Below are 21,208 nucleotides of genomic sequence, written 5' to 3'. Positions count from 1 at the left end.
ACTGCCCAAGAGCAGAGTGATGCCAACTTTGACGTGCACATCGAGAATATCTAGTGAATCACTTGCCACTAACACACAGACCTTTTCACCTGGATAACCCTCTAATACACGGTTTTGTATCCTCGCCTTTTCACCCGTTCTGGAAACTATTTTCCCTTCTGCTTTTTATTCTTTCTTCGGAAAGTCATGGTGACTTGATCTTTATTGCATTTATTTAATCATGGGGAATGTTGATCATATACCACAGCAACGCGTCTGGACGCGAAATCTTTTTGTAATTTTTGCTTCCTTATTACTATTCCTTAATACTTTGTCTCTATTACCATGGGGAGTATACCATGTTAGGTCATATCTTCATACCGATAATCACTCTGCTTCACAGTTTTCTTCCAGCATTGCTTCTCTCGAAACTGCAGATATTGAACAGTTGCAAGGAGGAGAGGATATTGCATCAGTACTCAAGGCTGCCGCAGATATTCTGGGTGCAGTAAGCGCACAGCATCATCTTACCTCTTTACAAGCTCTTAGCAATGATTTGCATAAGTTAGCTCTGGATACACATCAAGCCCAGAGCGGGAACAGTTTGAAATCTCGAGGGCTTTTTGATGGGTTTGCTTCAATATTAACAGGCGGCGCGGCAGGAGGAGCTGGCGGGGCAGCGGGTGCTGGTGGAGCGAAAGCGGCTTCGGGAGGAGGTGGCCTCACGGGAATTTTCGAGACGCTCGGTGGGAAACTTCTTGATGTTACTGCTGATTCTTTGGCCACGCCGGCAGGGTACCTCGGTGATGGTGTTGGACGAGGTGCTACCACTGGTCTCAAGATTAACAATGGAGTTAAACAGACCACTGCTGAAAAGCCATCAGGCGTCAATGCTATCGCGGCAAATCTAGGATTCGGGTAAGTATTCTTTAAACAGAATCTATCTACCAAATTTCATCAGAATCCATTTTACTAATTAGTATGACAGAACATCAAATGCTCTCACGGGATCTTTAGACACATCCAGTTTCCTCACTGGTGCAGGAGCCGCTTCTGCAGCTCTCGGCACGGGTCTCGGAGGAGGAACTGCCAGTGGATTGGGTCTCAACAAATCAGCTGTCGTTGCGCCGAATGGGACGGGCATTCCTTTGATTGCTGGTAATCTTGGAAATGGTCTTACTCAGTCCCTCTTCTCGAATATCGATATGTCGAAATTGATGACGGGTTTGCCAAGTGGAATGCTGCAATCTGCGGTTGTTAATGCTGGAAAAGGTATGTTTATTCTTTTTCATTATACGGTTGAATCGGTAGCTACAATGGTCTAGACTGCGGTCTAGTTTGAGATTTTGATCTTGATTTTGAGATGCTGGAAATGACATTTTCAGTTGTTCATATTCATCATTCTGGATTAGCATAATGATTAAAGCTATTCCACTATGTGAAAGGATTCATTATTTTAAAGATTTTAATCTGTGGATTTTAGTCCGGAATATTAAACACCTTGGGTAGGATCATGCTAACATTGTTATAGGGTTGGGAGAAGGTGCTGCAGAAGGTCTTGATTTACCAATGAATTCGGCTACTACTATGAGAATGAAGCTCAAGAGAGCTGCCGCTGCAGCTGCAGGAACTAATACCACAGGCTCGGGTCTTGACGTTAATGCAATCGCATATGGATTCACCAAATCACTTTCAAGTTCCTTTCTTGGCGCCGTAGATGTCAAGAAATTAACTTCACAAGCCATGTCCGGATCCAATCTTACCAGTATGGTTGGACCTACTCTCGTGGGAGCTGGATCTGGATTGGGTGCCGGTGCAGCGCAAGGTCTAGGGCTTTCGAATGCGGCTGTTGCTCCTGGTACTGGAGCTGATGCTGCCGCGCCAGAAGTCGCTCATAATTTTGCATACCAACTCACGACTAGCTTCCTCGCGAATGGAACGCTCTCGTCGTTGCAATCGAAACTTATGAGTGCCATGTCTATGACTAATATCTCTGCTATGCTGGGCCCAGCAGCGCAAGGAGCTGGTAGTGGTATTGGTCAGGGCGCTGCGGTGGGTCTGGGCTTGCAGGATCCTTCCACGGCACAAAGTCCAATGGGTGGGGATGTAGCAATGGTTGCGAGAGATTTCTCATATGGTCTTACTAGTAATTTCCTTGCCAATGGTACCGTTTCGCGTCTTCAAGCGAAAGCAGCTGCACTTCTTGGTGGAGGGTCAAATTCTTCTTCTGGAGGAATGATGTCGGCTCTAAAAGGTGTGTCTGTTTCGAAGGCAGCCGAGGGTCTCGCGAGAGGTCTAGTCGATGGTGCTGGTCAAAGTGTAGCGAATATGGGAGGTTTCCAGGCGATTCTTAATGGAGCCAATTCATCTGATGTGATGATGCAAGCCGCGGTACCGATCTTCAAATCGGATAACTTCAATGATACGACGGGCGGAGTCGCAACATCTTTTGGTCAGGGATTGGGTGGTCAGGGTGTGACGTTAATTGCGCAAATGTTGGGAATGAGCATGTCTTTATCTTCCAACGGCTCACTAACACCAAGCACTCTTGGAAACAACTCCACCACCCCCGCATCTCTCTCCTCCACAGAAACACCTGCAAATAATCTCTCCACCCCAGCTATCCGAGCCCGCTCCTACAGATCTTCCTCTGTAATCCGTAAATCCGCACCCCCAACATCTTCATTCCCCAAACTCAACCTTCACAAGAGAGTCGACGATACCACGCAACTCAACGTCTCCGATATCACCACCGGGCTTCTCAGCGGCGTCAACGTCACCTCTCTCGATGTACTGTTGCAAAAGGGTGTCGATACACTTACATGTCAGGGCGTCGGCGGCTTTGTCCAGATTTTCCAAGGCCTGAAAGCGAGCGGGAGTATTCCCTCCACGGGGGGGAATACAGTCATGTTACCCAATGCGACGTTTACGATTGAGAGTCAGGGGAATGAGTTTTTGGTCAATCCGGCGACGCAGCTGATTACGGTGAATGGGATTGGGATTACTCGGTTGACGATTTTGATTGTGGCGCATGGTATGTTTTCTGTTTATTTGTTTTTGATTCTTCATCTCCTCCCATCTCATAAACATACACTCATCCCACACGCAAGCCGATGCAAAACTAACATCCCCACCCAGCTTTCCTCGTCATCCTCGCCTATTTCCTCGCCATCCCCCTCGCCCTCCTCCTCACCTCGGGCCACGAAATCGCAACCATGCTTTCGCTCCCCCACATCTGGGCCTCAGCCCCCAAAACCCGTTTCCGCATCTGGATATTCGCCGTTCTGCCCCTCTCCCTCGGCGGCAGCGTTCTCGGCATCCTTGTGCTCGGCTCCGCATCGCACGGTACTACGTTCCACGGGCTCCTCGGGTTCGGTGTCCTGGTTTTGACCATGGTGGCTTTTGGGCTGGAGATGAAATTTCTGCCTGGAGTGGAGAAATTGAAGCTTCTGAGGGGTGTGGTGTTGAGTCTCTTGTTCGCGGGCGCCAATGCGGCGTTCGTGACGGGCTTTACGGATATTCAGAGGATTAGTCTGTGCACGGTGCAGTTGCCGGATTCGGTGCTGATTGGGGCTGCGATGAATGTCGCGAGTTTGTTTACCACGGGCACGACGGTTGTTGCGGTCAAAATGAGGTTGGAGAAGTGGGTGGGGGGGAAGGGGAGGAGTGGGGTGGAGAGCGGGAATGGGAATGGGAATGGGAATACGGGGTTTAATGATATGGAGAAGAGTGGGTTTGAGGTGGATGAGAAGGAGAAGGTTAGTTTGAAGGATAGGATTAAGGGGTTGAGGGGGTAGGAAGGAGAGGGGTGAGATGTGAGATGTGAGATGGGTAATGTATATAGATTGGTGGGTTGGATTGAATGGTGAGTGGATGGATGAAGTGTACAAAATGGTTTTAGATACCCCCCTTGGAGTCGACTGGTCGGCTTCTTCACACTCTCTAATAAATAAGTAGTTATAGCATTGCAGAAAGTTCGCAGCAGGAAATTATATATAATAGTTTAAAAATTGCGCAATCGTAAAATCTTACAATACTCTAAGAACAACAAACTCTAAAGGGATAACTAGATAGATATCCAAATCATACATGAATGAAAATAATGTCTCCTCTCGCTTAAATCCACTTTACCCCTCACCTTACCCCAGCCTGTTTCGAAATTCCTACCTACACCTTCTCTCTACCTCTCTAACTCAACCCCACAACCTGGAAGTTGTAATTACACAAGTTCGCCTTATTCACCACCTCCAACGGCCCCTTGCCACTCACAACAACCTTACCCGCCGCATCCGTAACACTCATCGATACCGCTCCGGTCGTGATATTCGTCACAACCATCGTATTAAAACCGGCCTCGAATTTCTTCGTCCCCAATACCTTCCCTCCTACACTAATACTCCCACTCATACCCGTAACTCCACTCGCCACCAACACCACCGCCGTAACACTATCCTCCACGCCCTCAATCCCATCCGGTTTCTTCAACCCCAAAGAATCCGACGAACAATCTCCATTCTTTAACAAAGTATGATGCCAAAACGTCCCTTGGGCATCCTTCCCATTCGTCGGATACATCGTCGCAGTGCTCGTCTTCCCATCCTTCCACGCCCGGATGAAGCTCTTCAAAATCTGCCAATATCCCGTATGATCATACTCGATACTCGAGAGGGCCTCGGGAGTACTATTCGAGACCAGCGGTTCCGGCCACGTATTCCCCATATAATGCGATTCACCAGCATCATTCCATGTTTGAAATTCGATGAAATCGGGTTGGAGGGAGAGCACTTGACCGAAGCGCACTTCGAGGTTCGCTTCGCCGCGTCGATACCAGTTTTGCGAACCATCGATGTGTTTGAATTGGAGTGGGGAAACGCCCATCATGAATCCTTTTTTGGCGGCTTTGGCGGCTTTTTGAAGGACCTCGTCTTCGTTTGTGTCAACGTGTGCTTCGCCAGCGCTATAGGTGGGCCAGGAATTCCAATTGAATGTTCCGTTTAATGTTGGGTATTTGGTGGTGAAGAAGGAAGAAGAGGGGGCCACGTCTTGGAATGCGGGGATTAGATAGATGGGATGACCGGCTGCTGTCATGACCGCTTGGACTTCGTTTTTCCAACCGTCGTTTACGCTGCCTTGACCGAATGTAAAAGATGAAGCGCCTCCATTGAAAGTCGAGACGAAGGGCTGTCCGGAATAGGTATAGTATGCGCTGTTTTTAATGTATGTCTTAAGGATTGGGATAAATTGGGAAGGAGAGTTAAATCCGGTCATATCGAAAGAGAAACTAGGTAAGAGTGAGCTGATGTCTTTTTTTGTGGGAAGGGTGATAAATACAAAAGTTTGAAGTTATGAGTTTGAGCGTGTTTGAAAAGGGAGTTGACAGCGTTCAATGCCCATGCATGGCTAGAATCTAATGTTACGGCTAAATTGAGAGCAAAAGCATCGGCTCCTAATGCAATAGCATCAATGATATCCTGCTCGCAATGAGCATCATTGATTCCTCCTATCATATAGTGAAAGAAACTAAGAAGATATTAGAAGATTGCTAATACATGACTAGATGTGACACTTACACAGGTTTTCCCGTAGGGGCTGCGGCTACAGTTGCAACCGCAGATGTCGATGCAGATTTTGATGGTTGAACTACACTTGATGTAACCTTAGAACTGATTGATGATGCTGTCTTGGAATATGCAGCGACAACTAAGGAATTTCCATCAACAATTTTGCCTAACATGTTAAACGAAGATCAGTACCCGATGGATCAAACATGAAGGAATGGAAAATGAGGATGAAATACCGGAAGTAGAAGCAGAAGCAGAAGTAGAAGCAGAAGTAGAAGCAGGAGTAGAAGTAGTAGCACTGGAAGTAATGGTGCTCTTCACTGACACAGCTGTAGATGTTTTCTGGGCCGAAGTAATAGTAGTAGAGATAGTGCTCGTGGTAGCTACGACGGAAGATGTAGTTGCACAACCTGTTCCAGTTGATCTCTACAAATGTATCAATATCTGTCATTCAAATCAAGCCACAGGATGATTCCCACTTACCAAAACTGCCGAAGTAGTAGGCTTCACCACAGTCTCCACACACGTTCCCGCGCGGTGAGAAATGTGATCATAAGCTCCCAAAAGTCCCACTTCACAACAAAAAGCATTTCCATCTAATCCATCCCAAAGATTCCAAGAGTCATCTGCACATTTGGGTGCTGCTTCAATCACACCTCTGCATTCTCCCGCTGTTGGGTATTAGATTTTTTTTTGCATTCCAATCGAGCTCTCGGCTAGAGACAGAAAAAGAAAGAAAAAAAAGATATCATACCAAAAGGACAGCAAGCAGCAACCTCCGAATTTGCAGGTGTAGCACAAAACATTCCCGAAGGACAACATGCACCAGCCGCTGTATCTCCACAGGATGTGCTGCCTGCTGGACAAGTAGAGGCCTGGACAGACCAACCAAAAGATCCTGCATTGCGAACAGATGAAAGAGAGTTCAGAGGTAGATGTCTTGCGGAAATAAAGCTTGAAGAAGCTAAAATGGTAAGGAGTGAAAGATGCATGACGGCGAAAACCAACAGTGTAGAAAAGAATGTAACAAGTAAAGATGATTTACTGCAAGAGAATGTGTAGAGAAACTATTCAAGAGGAGTATCCCCAGACCCAAATTCCAACAACGACGAGCGGAACTTCTACAAAAGAATGTGTATCAAAACCCGTATCCTGACAGATTGATAATTAAGAAAGAGGCTCTGAGCTGAGAAGAAGCAAAGAAAGATACTTAACATAATATATAAACAAACCTCGAACAAAATCTCGAATGAAAGAACGATCCTGGAGTCTCTCTCGCGGACAGTTAATCCTCCCTACGCATCCACATCGGCCGAGCTATCCATTTCAATTTCCTTGACCATCCCAACTCCCTTCATACGTTGCACACAATGGAATGCTATCACTCACACTCACACACACACACACACAACCATATCCCTATCGCTCCCACGAGCGGAGAATAAATTACTCCTCAGGATCAAAAAGCTTCGGAAACATCGGGGCTATTTCGTCTCTCCACTCAATCTAATTGGCCACCGATACCTCTTAGCGTGTATTGAAAACAAAACAGCGCCACGATAAACCCCTGAAAGGATGAAGCCGTAAATTGGAGGGCTGTTATAGGCTCTTCTGTTGTATGTAATCCACTATATCTTGGATTAAAATATCTCCGTGTTAGATTTTGTAGGGGTTTTGACACTTTTTTATAAGAATGCTTCGCGGTAGGGTTTCTTGGGTTGTTTGGAGTGTATCGTAGTATTGTACGTAGGCAACAGAATTATCGTGAGTACGTCCTCGATTGTTGAATGGATAACTAGACATTCATTTATGAGGAACGACGGACAACTGGTGAATTTAATCGTTCATCACGATTAGGCCCATTTAAAGACGGACCCTGAGATTCGAGAATTGGATTTTGAGGCTGAAGCATGAATTACTCATAGACCAGAGAGATGTTTACTGTCTCTAAGTGGTGATGTAACATGCGGCTCAGTATCTAAATCTAAGGGGGACAGGGGAGCGGCATACAAACGGTACTGAATTTCTTATATGTACTGCGATGTTACTTGCTATACCTATCATCCATACATGCCTATCATTCATCCATCCCGTCCATCCATCCATCCATCCATCCATCCATCCATACCATCCATATCTACCTGCGCATAATGTTCCTTCTCCAAGAACCCCAAGAACCCCAAGAAATCCCCAACACAGTTACCTTGAGTATTTCCTCATTTCATCTCATTTCTACAATGTTACTCTACCTCCATCAATCCTTCCGTATCATACCACTTTAAGCATTCACTCCTCCTCATCCACCCATCAAGAACCACACCCACATATCATAGACCATTCCTCCTCCATACCAAAAAAATCAATAAAAAAAAATCACCTCCCAGTACACATATCCTCACATACGATACCGAACTTTTCGGAAATCCCGAGATGCCATTCTGTAAGGATCCAGTCTCGCATATCCATGGTTTATTATTATTAGACTCTAGTCTGCATTCGCGTATCTGGATTCGGGATAAGCGGATCATGGCGTGTTTGATGTAGGGCTTTTGGCATATACGTACATATTCCCAATACTACCTACTACCTGCTATGCAAATAACACCTATCTATCTTTAAGATCTTGAGATATTCAATAAGTTGAGTGAGTTCGTCTGGGATATTATGAAGTTTGTGGATGGGTGCTGTGTCTATTCGGTTGCTAGGTTATCTACTCTAATGTATATACATAGGTAGATGAAGTAATCTCCTAGAAATTTCGGAAGCGATTTATCATCTTCTTTTACGGGAAAGCATGTGTTTTTTGTATCATTTTTTGTTGATAGGGTTATATCTTCTCCCTCTCTTTTCTCCTTCTCTCTCACTCATAATAACATCACAATATAACCTTCTACATATATACATACATACATACATACATACATACATACATACATACATACATACATACATACATACATACATACATACATACATACATACATACTCATCCTCATCTCATCTTATCTCATCCTCTCATCCTCACTTCTTTATTTCCTCTCCATACCCTTCTGATCTCTATGATTATTCGAATTCGAATCACAGAAACACTATATGCATATTCCCAAAACATCAACATCAATATCACAATCTTACCCCTTATATAGATAGATAGCCATTTCTATATATCCCTCCCCCATTACCATCTTCAAAATCTACGAAGCCTTAAGCGTACTTCCTCAACCCCATCTACTTATCTACTCAACCATCAATAACACCACCCTACTCCTCATACAGACCACATCCATCCTCTCTCTCTCTCTCTCTCTCTCTCTCTCTCTCTCTCTCTCCTCCCCCTTCTCCCTTCTCCCTCCCCCCATCCCTCTTCAAACCTAACCCCTCAACCCCTCAACCCCCCAAATCCAAACCCTCAAATTTCCAAATCCAAACCTCATCAAACCTCACCAACCCAAATTTCAACAAACCTACCAACCACAGTCCAAAACAACTCAACCAAGACCAAAACCAAGACCAAAACCAAACCCAACCCAGATCAAATCAAATCAAATCAAATCAAATCAAATTTACAACCCAAATAATCCTAACCCATCCCATCCATCACACACTCACCCTCACCAGAAATTTCCATAAATCACCCACACAACCCCTTGTTCTCCCCTCCCTCTTCCCTCTCCTCTCTTCTCACACAGCCCAGCCCTCCCACAAAACAAGAAAATTGAAAATTCCCCTCAGAAAAAAAACCATCAACTTCTCTTACCTCCTCCCACAACACCGTTTCACACAGATCTTTCTCCATTCTCCATTCTCCATTTAGCCCTCCTCTCCCACTCCGCATACTCCTCTATACAATACAATATACTCCATTTCCACATCATTCCATTCCACTCCACTCCACTCCACTCCATCTCATCTATCCAAAATCCAGAATCCAAAATCCAGAATCCGAAGTCCATCCCTATATATATTTCCAGCAAATCCTCACTCCCTCTTTACCTTCTCTTTCCACTTCCTTTCCACTCCTTTTCCCCTTTCATATCTTCCTATATCTCATATCCTGTATCCCACATCTCTTCCCCTTTTTCCCTTTTCTCTTCCTCACCCCCCCCCCTTTTCTCTATTCTCTTCCCCTATATTTCAATCTCTATCTCCATCTCCACCCTCCTCCTTATCCCCCTCCTCTCCCCAAATTCGTCTTCTCTCTTCTCCCCTCCCTCCCTCCTATCCTCCCCATCCCCCCCCCTCTTCACACACACACACACACACACACACACACACACACACACTCTCTCTCTCTCTCTCTCTCTCTCTCTCTCTCTCTCTCTCTCTCTCTCTCTCTCTCTCTCTCTCTCTCTCTCCCCAAACCTCACCTTCAAAATAGATCCTCCATATTCAACCCCCTCCCTCATTAATCCCACCCCCACCCATCCATTAAAAAAGCTTAAACACATAGGTATTCATCGTTCATTTCAGGGTTTCAGCATTTCAATACCTTACACCTTACTTACACCTTACACCTCAACATCAACATCACTAATATCAGAAACACTCATTCACTAACAAGAAGACAGAGAGGTATGATATCAAAGATGCTAATTATTCATTCCATTCCGTTCCATCCCACTCCACTCCACTCCGCTAGCAACATAGAAAGCTGGATAGATAGATAGAAAGCTATCTACCTAACGCGTAACCCAACCCTCTCAACCCATCCTCTCCCCTTCCAAATCCATCCACCACAAAAGCTCACACAACACACTCATAGTTCAGAACTCAAAAAGCAATTTAATTCAATTCAACTCATTTCATTTCTTTCCCTCCACCACAAGCAAAAAGTAAAGTTATACCTTGCAACCAATCAATTCACCCATTGTGTACCTTGTACCAGCTAAAGCTAACCCCAAAGATCCATCCATATCCATTGATCGAGTCAAAAGTAAACAGAATTCACGTAAGAGCATTCATATTCCACATTCCATATCCATATCCATATCCGTCAACCATTTGACAACGACAAAATGTGTATGAGAAGGGAAAGGAAAAGGAAAACGAAAAGACAGAGAAAGAGCATCGATATCCATGTTATGTTTTTTTTAAAAAAAAAAAGACCTCCCTAAACACAATTGCAAAGAAGAAATCAAAGGTGAACGCCACGCCTGAGTAGCTAGAATCTTTTGCTGCGAAAAGAAAAAGATTTTAATATTTGTTTTCTTTATTTCATCTCCGTAATCTATGCATCAGTCTTAGCCTTCTTCTTTCTAGACTTTGGTGCTGATTTAGGTGTTTCAATTGTTGCTGGTGCTTCTTCTTGTTCGGTAGTAGCAACAACTGGCTCATCAGCCTTCTTGCCAGAGCGCTTACGCTTTCTAGCTGGGCTTGCTTCTTTTTGAGGGGGGACGATAGAAGCAGATGATGGAGCGGGGATTTCTTCAGCGACATCGGCTTTGCCTTTTGATTTACGTCCCTTGGCTTTTGGAGTCTTTGGAGCTGGAGTTGGTGATTTCTCAACTTCGGCTTCGGCTTCAGGTTCACCTTCTGCATCTTCTTCTTCCTCAACTGTAGCTGTAACTCCGGCGGTAGCTTCTCCTACGAGTTGAGCATCGGCAGAAGCATCTGCTCCAATGTTGTTCTCATCAGCGTATGCCGCAGCAGCATCATCACCCATTTCCTTAGCTGTAAGGTTGCCTCTGCGGTAGGAGTGCATGCGCGCATTGTAGAGACGGAGGTTATCCTTGTAGGCATCTTGCCAAAGCTTGAAATACTATTAGCAATGAAAAAGAAGAAAAAAAAAGAGCTTGGATAACAAAACTTACAGCTTTATCCTTAGGAGCCATGTCAGTCCATCTCTTGGTACCTTCACTTGAAACCTCTCCCTTGGGAACATCACCAAGGTCTTTTGCGATAATAGGACGAGCGGTTTGCATGTAGAGGAAGAATGGAGTCAGAGGACGCTTTGGCGCATTGGGATCGTGTTGTCTCTTTTTTCTTTCCTTCTTCTCTGGGGCAGTATCCGCAGCTTTGGCTATGATAGGGCTTGCGGCACGTTGAAGAGCACCCAAAGTTTCGAGGAGAGGATTATCGCCGAGCTTGGATAGCGCTGTATCGATGGTATAACCGGTGCCATGTTCGCCGAGGACAGCATTGGTATGTTTGATGTAGGCGGAGGAAACACTTGAGATGGCTTCTTGTAAAGTCGCGAGACCACCGATAAACTTTGACCACATTAGCGTTTGCTCACAAAGATACAAGTTCAAATCCATTTGCTGGCGGGTTGGTGGGGTCGCCATTGTATTGAAACGCGAACGAGGGATAGGGTAGGATAGGATGTAAACAGGATTGACGCGTGATGGACTTTGCGGGAGAACGTGAAGTTGAGAATTTGGACGTGAAAATTGGTGCAATCGAGTCGCGTCAATGTGCGATTTCGATATTTGTATGGCTCATTCAAATATGTAGTTGTAGCTGTTGCACCATAGCTGATGGGGATGATGTATATAGGTGATGGCGGGGGGGGTGGTTGATGGATCGGAATGCGATGAAGAAGACGGAATGGCTCGAGGCAAGGAATGTGAAGAGGGTGAATAAAGAAGAGAAAACTTACAGTATCTCTGGTTCTCACAAAGCTTGCAACGTCGATTTGTAAAGTTGCTCCGTCACCAGCTGGAACGTCCTTGGGTTTTTCTTCCGTCTTCTTTGAACGTGCCATTTTTTTTAATTTTTTTCTGATTGATATGGAATGTGTGGTGAGGATGTATGTGTGTGTATGGCGGTCTGTAGGGAGGCAGGCAGGGAGGGATGTCTTGCAAGATTGGGTTGCGTTGATTGTAGGCTGTCGCTGCTGCGGTATCAAGCCTGAGAAATATGAGACGCAAGTAAAATTTGAGGGATTGTGTTGGGCTTTATTTGCGTTTGGGGGGGAGGGGGGAGGTGAACGCTTTAAAAGCGGATTATGGGCTTTCCGATCACTAAGATCACTGGGGGCATGGGAGGCCGCACCAAAGAGCAATTAATGGGGGGAAACGAGGGAAAAGTAGGGAAGTAGGGAAGTAGGGTAGTAGGGTACAGTAGTGAGGACAGGCGCAAGTGAATGAGTGGGGGGAGGGGAGGGGAGGGCACGGGAGGGGGTACGGCGAGTAAAAGATTTTTGGCTTTATTTTTTATTTTATTTTTCTCTTCTCTTCTCTCCTCCTGGCAAGACGATGATGGGTGTAGGGGTCAAGAACATAGCGATGTAATGGATACCGGCTCGACCTCTTCATGGTTGGGACAGACTTTCTTTTGCTTCTGCCCGTCCCTTCTGCTGGTATCATTCTCATAGGGGAAGGCCACGGGGTCGCTTTCTATTGATCTCTAGGACCTATCTGGTTTTTCACTCACTAAATTACCTAGCTAGGCATAGATCTTGATCCGTTTCGGCGCTACGAAGCCTCAAAGGTTCTTTTTCTTCTCGCCCGATTTCGGTGATCTTGGTGCTACAAATTAAACAGCCTAGTCAGTCCATCTGACCCATTTCAGAAGGTACTCGGGGTAAATGTGACATTCGCTCACCAGATAGATAGATACCTGGATTTCTGTGATCATCATGTCTATCTGCACATTTCCAGCCTTTCTTGCCACGAGAATGAAAAGGCTGGAGAGCCTTCAAGCCTACAAGCCCACAAGCCCACAAGCCCACAAGCCTACACGCCTGAACAACAATCGTTGCAACTTACTTGATTTCCAGGCTTTCACTCCACTTCGGTGAATGTGGGTGCGAGTGCTACTAATGAGTAGGTACCGGCACTGAACTGAACTGAATTCAACTCTCCTCAACGCATCCAATTTGTATTGGGTAACAGAAAATTGGCTTTTGTGGGCGCATTACAGGGTATACCTAAAGATATGCTCGTATAACGATATGATCCGACCTATTCTACCCTACATGACCCTACTCGACCCTCCTCGACCCAAATTAAGCCTAATTACATCCATTGCCTAGCACATGTGCTCGCTCTCCTTGGTGATGTGGGTTGGCTTGGGCTGGCCTGCTTTCCTTTTTAATATGTGAGATTTCCTGCTGAATGGTTTTGTTTGCTCTGCTGTGATTGCTGCTAGAATAGTACATGCTTTCTCCAGCAATGGAACACTGGTGGGAAAGGCTGGGAATCTACAGTGGGATGGAGAGTATATGGGTATTGCTGCAGCACATTCAACATCATGCCTGAATCATGCCGTGTCCCTAGGTAGGCCTTGAAACACTGCTGGATCCCATTCCATACCCCAACGGCAAAGGCTTTCATACTTTCAACCTGGACCACAGCACGGTATGAATCGCACCGCCTGACGAAAGGACACCTGATGGAAAACCACCATCAAACGCTCTTCCGCAGTTCAAAGCACATACACACACATTCACTTCTTACGCCCACGGTAGGTACACACTATAGCAAATTCAAGATAGCCTCACATTTAGGGCATTCTAAATTGGGCCTTCAACAGCAGACACCTCCAGTGCTCATCAATCACGTACGTCTCTCCGACCTACCTCAAGCACACCAAAAATCTAATAACCCTCTTTCTTTTCCCCACCTTCACTGCGACCTTCATAGCTCGAGCATTCCTACACACCTGGGCACTGTGGCCAGCCCTACATTCCTCAAGCTTGTAAGGTTACCTCAATACTCTTTGACAACGACGGCGCAGCTTCTGTCTGTTCTGTCTGTTCTGTGTATCAGTGATCGCCATCAGGTCATAACATAACCCATTCACTACACTTGTAGCCATTCCCCTCCATTGCTATACACCTCTCCCTCAATCACAGCTGACCGCAGGACCAACATAAAACATCCTTTGATTCTTTTCTGGCCCGGGATCAAATCTTACTGGATCGTCTTGACTTGGCGTACAGCGAATATCGTATCAAAACCCCACCAATTTTGAAGATATTCGTCTTGGCTTACCTATTTGCTACACAATTTGACCCCTCGAGAAGCCTTCGATCAGTTGGTCCACTAATCTCCTCATATTTGCTTTTCCTACTTCCAGTTCTTGTTCCGTTCGATTTGAACCCCTCCATAAGTTCAACAACCAACTATTCGAATATATCATCGCAAACATGATTTCGTTCAGCAGCTCGACGCTGCTTCTGTCCTTTGCGATCCTACTACTATTAGCACATCCAGCTCATGCTTTTGGTGCTGGAAATATTGCGTCGGTTTCCAAAATTGAAGGAATAAACTGTAAGTTCATGCCTATACCGCCTACCTAGGGATGCAAGAGAACATCTTCTCATCTGTCGTTCAGGGCGCCATGGAGATATTGAGGATACCCTTCTCACACTTATGATGTCAAGAGCTTGTGGTGGAAAGAAGTTTGATAAGATGACGGTAGCAAGAGTTTACTTTGGTAACTGGTTGAGAGATTACTGTAAGTATCGTCTCATTATATCTTGAACTCACCCACCCCTCAATCTCACGGCTATCAGAAACTGATTATCGTCCCTCTTCTAGCTCAAGCGATCGATGTTGGTACTGTCAAATATGTCTCCGCCGAAGCTATTCGCATTCTACTCTGGGTTCTTGGATTTATGACATTTGGATATGGCACACGAGAGTTCGAAGTTACAGCTCAAAGATTGGGTTGTTATCGACCAGAAGATCACATTGACAACCCAAAGGATTATGCTGATAATCTTGATGCTTCACAATACGATCCTAGACTTCGAGGTCCAGTCGATGAAGAAATTGAGCTCGCCATCGACCCCCATACGGGCATGAAGAACTATATTGCTAACGAACGTGTTGGAATCATGTCATCTGCTGAACATGTCCGAAAACTTTTCCGTGAATGTATTCGACTTGGTAGATCTTATGGGAGAAACCAGAACAAGGACGACTTATATGAGGCACTTCGATTGATGGGTACTGGACTACACTGTTTGGAGGATTTCTCTGCTCACAGCAATTACACTGAACTTGCTCTTATCGAGATGGGTGAACGTGATGTTTTCCCACACGTTGGAAGAAGGACTCGAATCGAGCTTCCAGGCGCTGAAGAAGAAGTGTACCCACTCATTACTGGCACCTTTGGTGGTGTTGACTTCCTTCACTCTGTCATGGGTGAATTCGACGACAAAGCAACTCAAAGCGAAATTCAAGCCCTTGAAGGAACCATGCAAGAAGGTAGTGAAGGCAATACTAGTGTTCTGAAAGATCTATTGAGTTCAGTTCCTTCCGGACTTTTTGGTGGTAAAGATGAAGCTGGCAAAGCAGATGAGCTTCAAGCCAACGCTGCTGCTGCCCATGAATCTCAAGAGGAAGTCTCCCCAAAAGACCCAGAAGCTTTTACAATCCGAATGCAAGAAGTCGCTAAGGATATTTATCCAATCATTCAATGGCACGACGAGACTATGCAACAAATTCGTGAAGCTATCGAAAAGATTCCTATCCTTCCAGATCTCATCGAGAACATTGAGGAACAGATCAACATTTTTGTCTTCTCTCTCCTTGCTCCATTCGTTCTTCCAATCATTGGCCAAATTAAGACCGAATTGAATACGGGTTCCTCTGAAGTTATCCAAAGCAGTAAGGACAAGCAATTGATTGTTTTCAACGATGACTATTCTACTGATCCAACACATTCTATGTTATCTAAGGATCATTTCTCCAACGTAAGTACTGTTTCTACACTATAGCTACTATCCGCAAGGCCATCTTTCCTTAGATCGTATGATATCTTTGGCATCGAACTTGATGAAAGCCTACAATAGCCATTCTATAATCATCATTGATACTAACATAAAAAAAATTTAGATCCTCAACGAATGCGCTGGTAGAATCGCTTCTCAAGTTCTCAAATGGGTTGTTCCTCAAATTATATCTTGTTGGGATGATGAACGAATTGATCCCGATCGTACAATCGATCGTATCGTTAACGGTGTTTTCCATCACCCCGCTCTTCGCAACTATGGGGATGATGGAGCATCTGATGGTCGTCAACTTATGTTCAGAGTTGTAGAGGATTGGTGGCGCAACAAGGACGGTGACGAACAAGAGGAATACCGAAGAAAGTTGAGCAGAGATGGAGTTGAAACTGGTGAAAATCATCTTGAAGGTGTTCATGATACTGGTCATGGATGTGGTGCACCACTTAAGATGTCCAAGCAAGGTCCTATGATGTCTTCGTCAAATCCAATGGCAAATGAAATCATGGGTGGTCTTGCTTCTTCAATGGGTGGTAATGGTGGATCATCAGGATTTGGTGGACAAGCATCTGAAGGAATTGGCAAATTTGCTGGAGAAGCAGTTGGTGGTGGTGCTTTTGGTGGTATTGTTGGTGCTCTCGCTGGAGGTGTCGGTGGAAGCCTGTTAGCTGGAGTTTTAGGTGGAGGAAGAAAGGAAGAATCATACGCTTCCGAAGGTTACAACTCTCAGGGTAACTACGAGCAGAGCTATACTGAAGTAGGCCACTCTGGTGATCGCTATGCTCAAGCCGAGTATACAGAAGAACAATTTGCAGATGGTGGCAGGCGAACAGATTATCAACAGTATGGTCAGGAAGGAGGCCGCGGATTTGGCTTTGAACAAATTAGCGAGCAGAGACCTCAATATGGTGGAGGTTACGAAGAAACCAACGAACGCATCTACGAACGTTCTGATGGTAGAGTTGAGACTGAAACATGGCGCGAGGGTGAAACTGCTGATGGGCGTCACTATCATGAAGCGGAACATCACAGAGAAGAGAGATCTGGTAGCGATAGTGGCGATAGTAACAGGAGCCATAGAAGACATCACAGGCATCACAGTCATGGAAGTGAGGGTAGCGATAGACCTCAAGAGTATATTCCAGAGAGAGAGGAGCACAGAGAGAGATTTGAGGAGCCTCGTCAGGACTATGGTGGATATGGCCAAGAAAGAGAAGAACATGGTGGTTGGGGCGGTGAACGTGAAAGATCTGAGGAACCACCAAGACATGAATATGGTGGATATGGTGGTGGAGAATTTGGTGAGAGAGTTGGAGGGTTGGCGGAGAGATTTGGTGGTATGGGATTTGGTGGAGGAGATCATGGAAATGAAGGTGGTTGGGGTGAGAGGGAGAGGGAGGAGGAGAGAGAAGATGAATATCGTGAAGAGAGGAGAGAGGAGCGTGGGTGGGGCTTTTAGATTTCTAGGGACATGATGAAATGATGGGATATGAGGAATGAGAGTATGAGCGATGATGATATGATATGACGCTACTGAAATCGTTAAGTAAGCGAACGAAATATGCGAGAACGATAAATTTCATGAAGAAGTGGTTAGATAGATCTTGTGAAAAGCGATCCAGTTTCAATGCTATTACGATGCTTTTCTACTTATGACCTTGGGGATAATATTGATTGTTTTGTATATTTGAATGTGAGTGTATGATGAAGAATAACTTATATGTAATCTATTCTAAGGAGAAGAGATTGTTGGGTGGGTTTCCTGTATTGTGTGTCGGATGTGAAGCTGAAGGCGTGGACCTGTATTAAGGATAGAGGCTAAGCTATTATACTTGAATATTGTTGGTTGTGGTTATGGTTATAGCTGATGGGGATTCTTGATTCTTGATTGTTGTGGTAAGAGGTGGTAAGAGGTGGTAGGGCTGTATGTTGGATGTTGGATGTTGGATGTTGGATGTTGGATGTTGGATGTTGGATGTTGGATGTTGGATGTTGGATGTTGGATGTTGGATGTTGGATGTTGGATGATGGATGATGGAGGGTAGGTAGGGTTTTATGATTGTAGGATAGCTAGTTACTTATTTATTAGTATGGATAGTATGGATAGGTAGGATATGAGATATATTTTTTTTTCAAATGCGAATAATGGGGGTTTTGTTTCTGTTTCTGTTTCTGTTTCTGTTTCGACTTTGACTTTGACTTTGACTTCTATGTGTGTGTGTGTGTGTTTGTGTGCGTGTGTGTGTTTTTTTTTTTTTTTTTTTTTTTTTTCCTTTTATAATATGAGGGAGTTGAGAGTTATTAGAGCTGTAGTGGGTGGAAATTGGCTCGCTTGGAAATCGCATGTTGGGATGGATGTTGGGATGCTGGGAAAGGGGGGCGGTTGGGTTAGTTGGGGGTGGGGAATTTAAGAGGGGGGTGGGGATCTAGGATGAGAAGGGATGGATGGATGGATGGATGGATCTTGGATTGGATTGGATTGGGTCTTGTATTTGTACCACGAGAGAATGACTTTCTATAAGCTTTTGCGGCGCTATTTACACTAGTAATTTATGTATGTCCGTTGGGTTTCCGAATTTGGATTCGTATGTTTGAGTAGATGTGCATGTTGTGTGTGATTTCCTCTTCTCCCATCTCGTATTTCACATGCAATTTCCATCTCCATCCCACACATCCACCAACCCCCCCTCAAGCATCTACTCCATCCCCTCCAGATTTTCCTCGGGATCCAAATCCTCCTGATCAAACACCGCCTTCTCCATCAACGCCACCGCATTCCGAATCGGTAGTCCCACCACATTATCCCAGCTCCCTTCTATCCTTTCCACCAACATCGCTCCCATCCCCTGTATCGCATATCCGCCCGCCTTATCCACGCCCTCCCGCGTCCTCACATACGCCTCGATCAACTCATCCCCGATATCCGCATCAAACACCACTTTCGTCTCCACTACCTCGTTCTCGCAGTTATATCCCGGATACCGCGCGTCTTCGCGCGGCACTACGACCGCGATCGCGGTGAATACTTTGTGTGATTTCTCGTCGCGGAGTCGTTGCAGCATGCGGATGTGCTCGGTTTGTGAACGCGGTTTTTCGAGGATGACTCCGGAGTTGGTGACGATGACTGTGTCGGCGGCGATGATGAGGGAGGGGTCTGGAATGCTGGCGAGAGAGTTGTCGAGACAGTGCGTGTATACCGAGAGGGCTTTTTGGATGGCGGTTTGCAGCACGTAGTCGAAGGGGCCGAGGTGTTCTTTCGACAGGTTTTCGGGGAGGGGAGAGGGGATAATCTCAAGGTTTGTGAGACCGATCTGTGAGGAGGGGGGAAGGTGGGTTAGTGGATATTCCTATGACTTGATGGAAACCATAGTAGGGAGATAGACACTCACAGAAGCTAAAATGTGTTTCCGTCTCGGACTGGCAGAAGCGAGAACGATGCGTTTTCCTTTTAATTGCTGCAGCAGGGGAATGTCGAGTGGAAAGGGACCCCGGGGTAAGGGACCTTTGCCTGCGGATATGGATTGAGAGAGGGGACGCGTGGGGAGGGCGCCGTGTTGCGTCCCGGCGGATTCGTAGGTTGGCGGAGGAGATTTGGGCGCGGAGGTTGCGAGGGGGGTGTATTTTTCGTCGGGCATGGTGAGGGGATTGCTTGGGCTTGGGAATTGGAGGTGAGAGGCGAGAGGTTTGAAGAGAGGTTGACGATTGGAAGTTGGAATGGATTTATGAGTGTGGCTTGCTGGTTGATGGGATGGGACGGGATGGGATTTGGATTTGGATTTGGATTTGGATTGATTTTATATGGGATGATTGGAATTGCGGGTTTTTGGTCATGGAGAGTTTCGTCAGCCTTGTGGTTTGTGGATGAGATGGGATGGGATGGGACAGGGGTTTTTTTAGGTGGGGATCATTGATTGGTGTTGCGAGCAGGGTTGTGACTTCATGAAATTATCACATCAACAACAGGCATTTTACAAAAACTTTTATCATGATAGAGTCTTGGTGATGATGATGAAACTCATTGGTCTCTTTCCAGTTATATCAAGAGTGCGATTTCTCATCAACAATTTAGGAGAGTATTTTATTAGATGTTTGAGTATGTATTGTGCTTGGTATTACATTTTGATGTTGAAATATCTTCATGTACCAACTGTATTGTGTGTATGAGCCAAGTCAAAAACAACCTGCTAATGAGACATTTAGTACTCTTGCCAACAGTCTGCTCAGTCTACATTGACAGAACACCGTATGGTTAGTGGCTATGCAAGCTGTCTCAAACTCTCTTCCACAACGTCGGCTATAGCAAGCTACCCCTACTCTGTACATGTATGATGTCATCGCCTAGAAATGTCGAAGCTCCCCTGCAAACTATCGTATCCCAAATTAGTCGTTTGTGCGATGCCAGGCTTCCTCGGATTTCGTATTGTTATACGTCGTGGCCACAGCCACGCTCATAAGCATGAAGTTTCTCAGTCTGTTCTGTAGTCGCATCTTTGCTTGGATTTTGTATACCTGCAGCGTCCATCGTCTGGCTGTCGCTTTGCCCAACTTCCATTTGAGCTTGCGCAAGTAATTCTTTCTTCACCGAATGCGTCAACTCTGAAAGTTGAGCATTGTTCGCCGGCCATTGAGCGTCGGGCTGCTTGTGTGCTTGTTCCAATTGTTGATGGGCTTGTAAACCCCTCGAGTTGAGCTTACGCATGAAATTCTTCTTTCATATTTTTTGATGATTCTTGGAGATATGTATATGTTGACCAATTCTTAGGTTCATAGAGCTGCGCTTCTTGTTTGTGGACTTGGGACATATCATTAAAGTTCAACTTTTCTTCCGAAAAACTGAACGAGGCGTCGAATTCATTCTGTGTAATTGAGTCTTGTTTCAGATTTTGCACATTCTCTGTAGAAGAATCGTGGCTGTTGCGTGGCATAGTTGAGTCTTGTTGGTCTGTATCTGCAGTTTGTCGAAGGTCAGTCGGAAATGATGTATCGTAAT

At 45.4% G+C, this 21,208-nt stretch overlaps 5 protein-coding genes across 5 annotated transcripts; 2 read left to right on the top strand and 3 right to left on the bottom strand.

Moving 5' to 3' along the window:
• Positions 1–91: 91 nt before the first annotated feature.
• BCIN_05g01780 (hypothetical protein) lies at positions 92–3,996 on the top strand. Its single transcript, XM_001548172.2, has 4 exons — positions 92–897; positions 968–1,251; positions 1,511–3,013; positions 3,118–3,996. The coding sequence occupies exons 1-4, from the start codon at positions 221–223 to the stop codon at positions 3,774–3,776; spliced, it is 3,123 nt and encodes a 1,040-aa protein (XP_001548222.1). The 5' UTR covers positions 92–220; the 3' UTR covers positions 3,777–3,996.
• A 100-nt stretch (positions 3,997–4,096) lies between these two features.
• BCIN_05g01770 (hypothetical protein) lies at positions 4,097–7,043 on the bottom strand. Its single transcript, XM_001548171.2, has 6 exons — positions 6,295–7,043; positions 6,024–6,211; positions 5,777–5,966; positions 5,550–5,706; positions 5,311–5,499; positions 4,097–5,260 (listed from the first exon to the last, which is right to left on the bottom strand). Exons 1-6 carry the CDS (start codon positions 6,530–6,532, stop codon positions 4,168–4,170), a joined length of 2,055 nt encoding a protein of 684 aa, XP_001548221.1. The 5' UTR covers positions 6,533–7,043; the 3' UTR covers positions 4,097–4,167.
• Positions 7,044–10,115: 3,072 nt separating this feature from the next.
• BCIN_05g01760 (hypothetical protein) lies at positions 10,116–12,618 on the bottom strand. Its single transcript, XM_001548170.2, has 3 exons — positions 12,139–12,618; positions 11,351–11,749; positions 10,116–11,289 (listed from the first exon to the last, which is right to left on the bottom strand). Exons 1-3 carry the CDS (start codon positions 12,241–12,243, stop codon positions 10,768–10,770), a joined length of 1,026 nt encoding a protein of 341 aa, XP_001548220.1. The 5' UTR covers positions 12,244–12,618; the 3' UTR covers positions 10,116–10,767.
• Positions 12,619–13,912: 1,294 nt separating this feature from the next.
• On the top strand, positions 13,913–17,885 carry BCIN_05g01750 (hypothetical protein). Its single transcript, XM_024692861.1, has 4 exons — positions 13,913–14,755; positions 14,820–14,942; positions 15,026–16,185; positions 16,328–17,885. The coding sequence occupies exons 1-4, from the start codon at positions 14,632–14,634 to the stop codon at positions 17,675–17,677; spliced, it is 2,757 nt and encodes a 918-aa protein (XP_024548643.1). The 5' UTR covers positions 13,913–14,631; the 3' UTR covers positions 17,678–17,885.
• Positions 17,886–18,617: 732 nt separating this feature from the next.
• BCIN_05g01740 (hypothetical protein) lies at positions 18,618–20,324 on the bottom strand. The gene is made up of 2 exons (XM_024692860.1): positions 19,608–20,324; positions 18,618–19,529 (listed from the first exon to the last, which is right to left on the bottom strand). The coding sequence occupies exons 1-2, from the start codon at positions 19,851–19,853 to the stop codon at positions 18,915–18,917; spliced, it is 861 nt and encodes a 286-aa protein (XP_024548642.1). The 5' UTR covers positions 19,854–20,324; the 3' UTR covers positions 18,618–18,914.
• Positions 20,325–21,208: the final 884 nt, after the last annotated feature.

The sequence above is a fragment of the Botrytis cinerea genome, chromosome 5, assembly GCF_000143535.2.
Source record: "Botrytis cinerea B05.10 chromosome 5, complete sequence".
NCBI lineage: Eukaryota > Fungi > Ascomycota > Leotiomycetes > Helotiales > Sclerotiniaceae > Botrytis > Botrytis cinerea.
The sequence above is the reverse complement of the archived record's forward strand: the minus strand, read 5'-3'. Positions and strand labels throughout refer to the sequence as shown.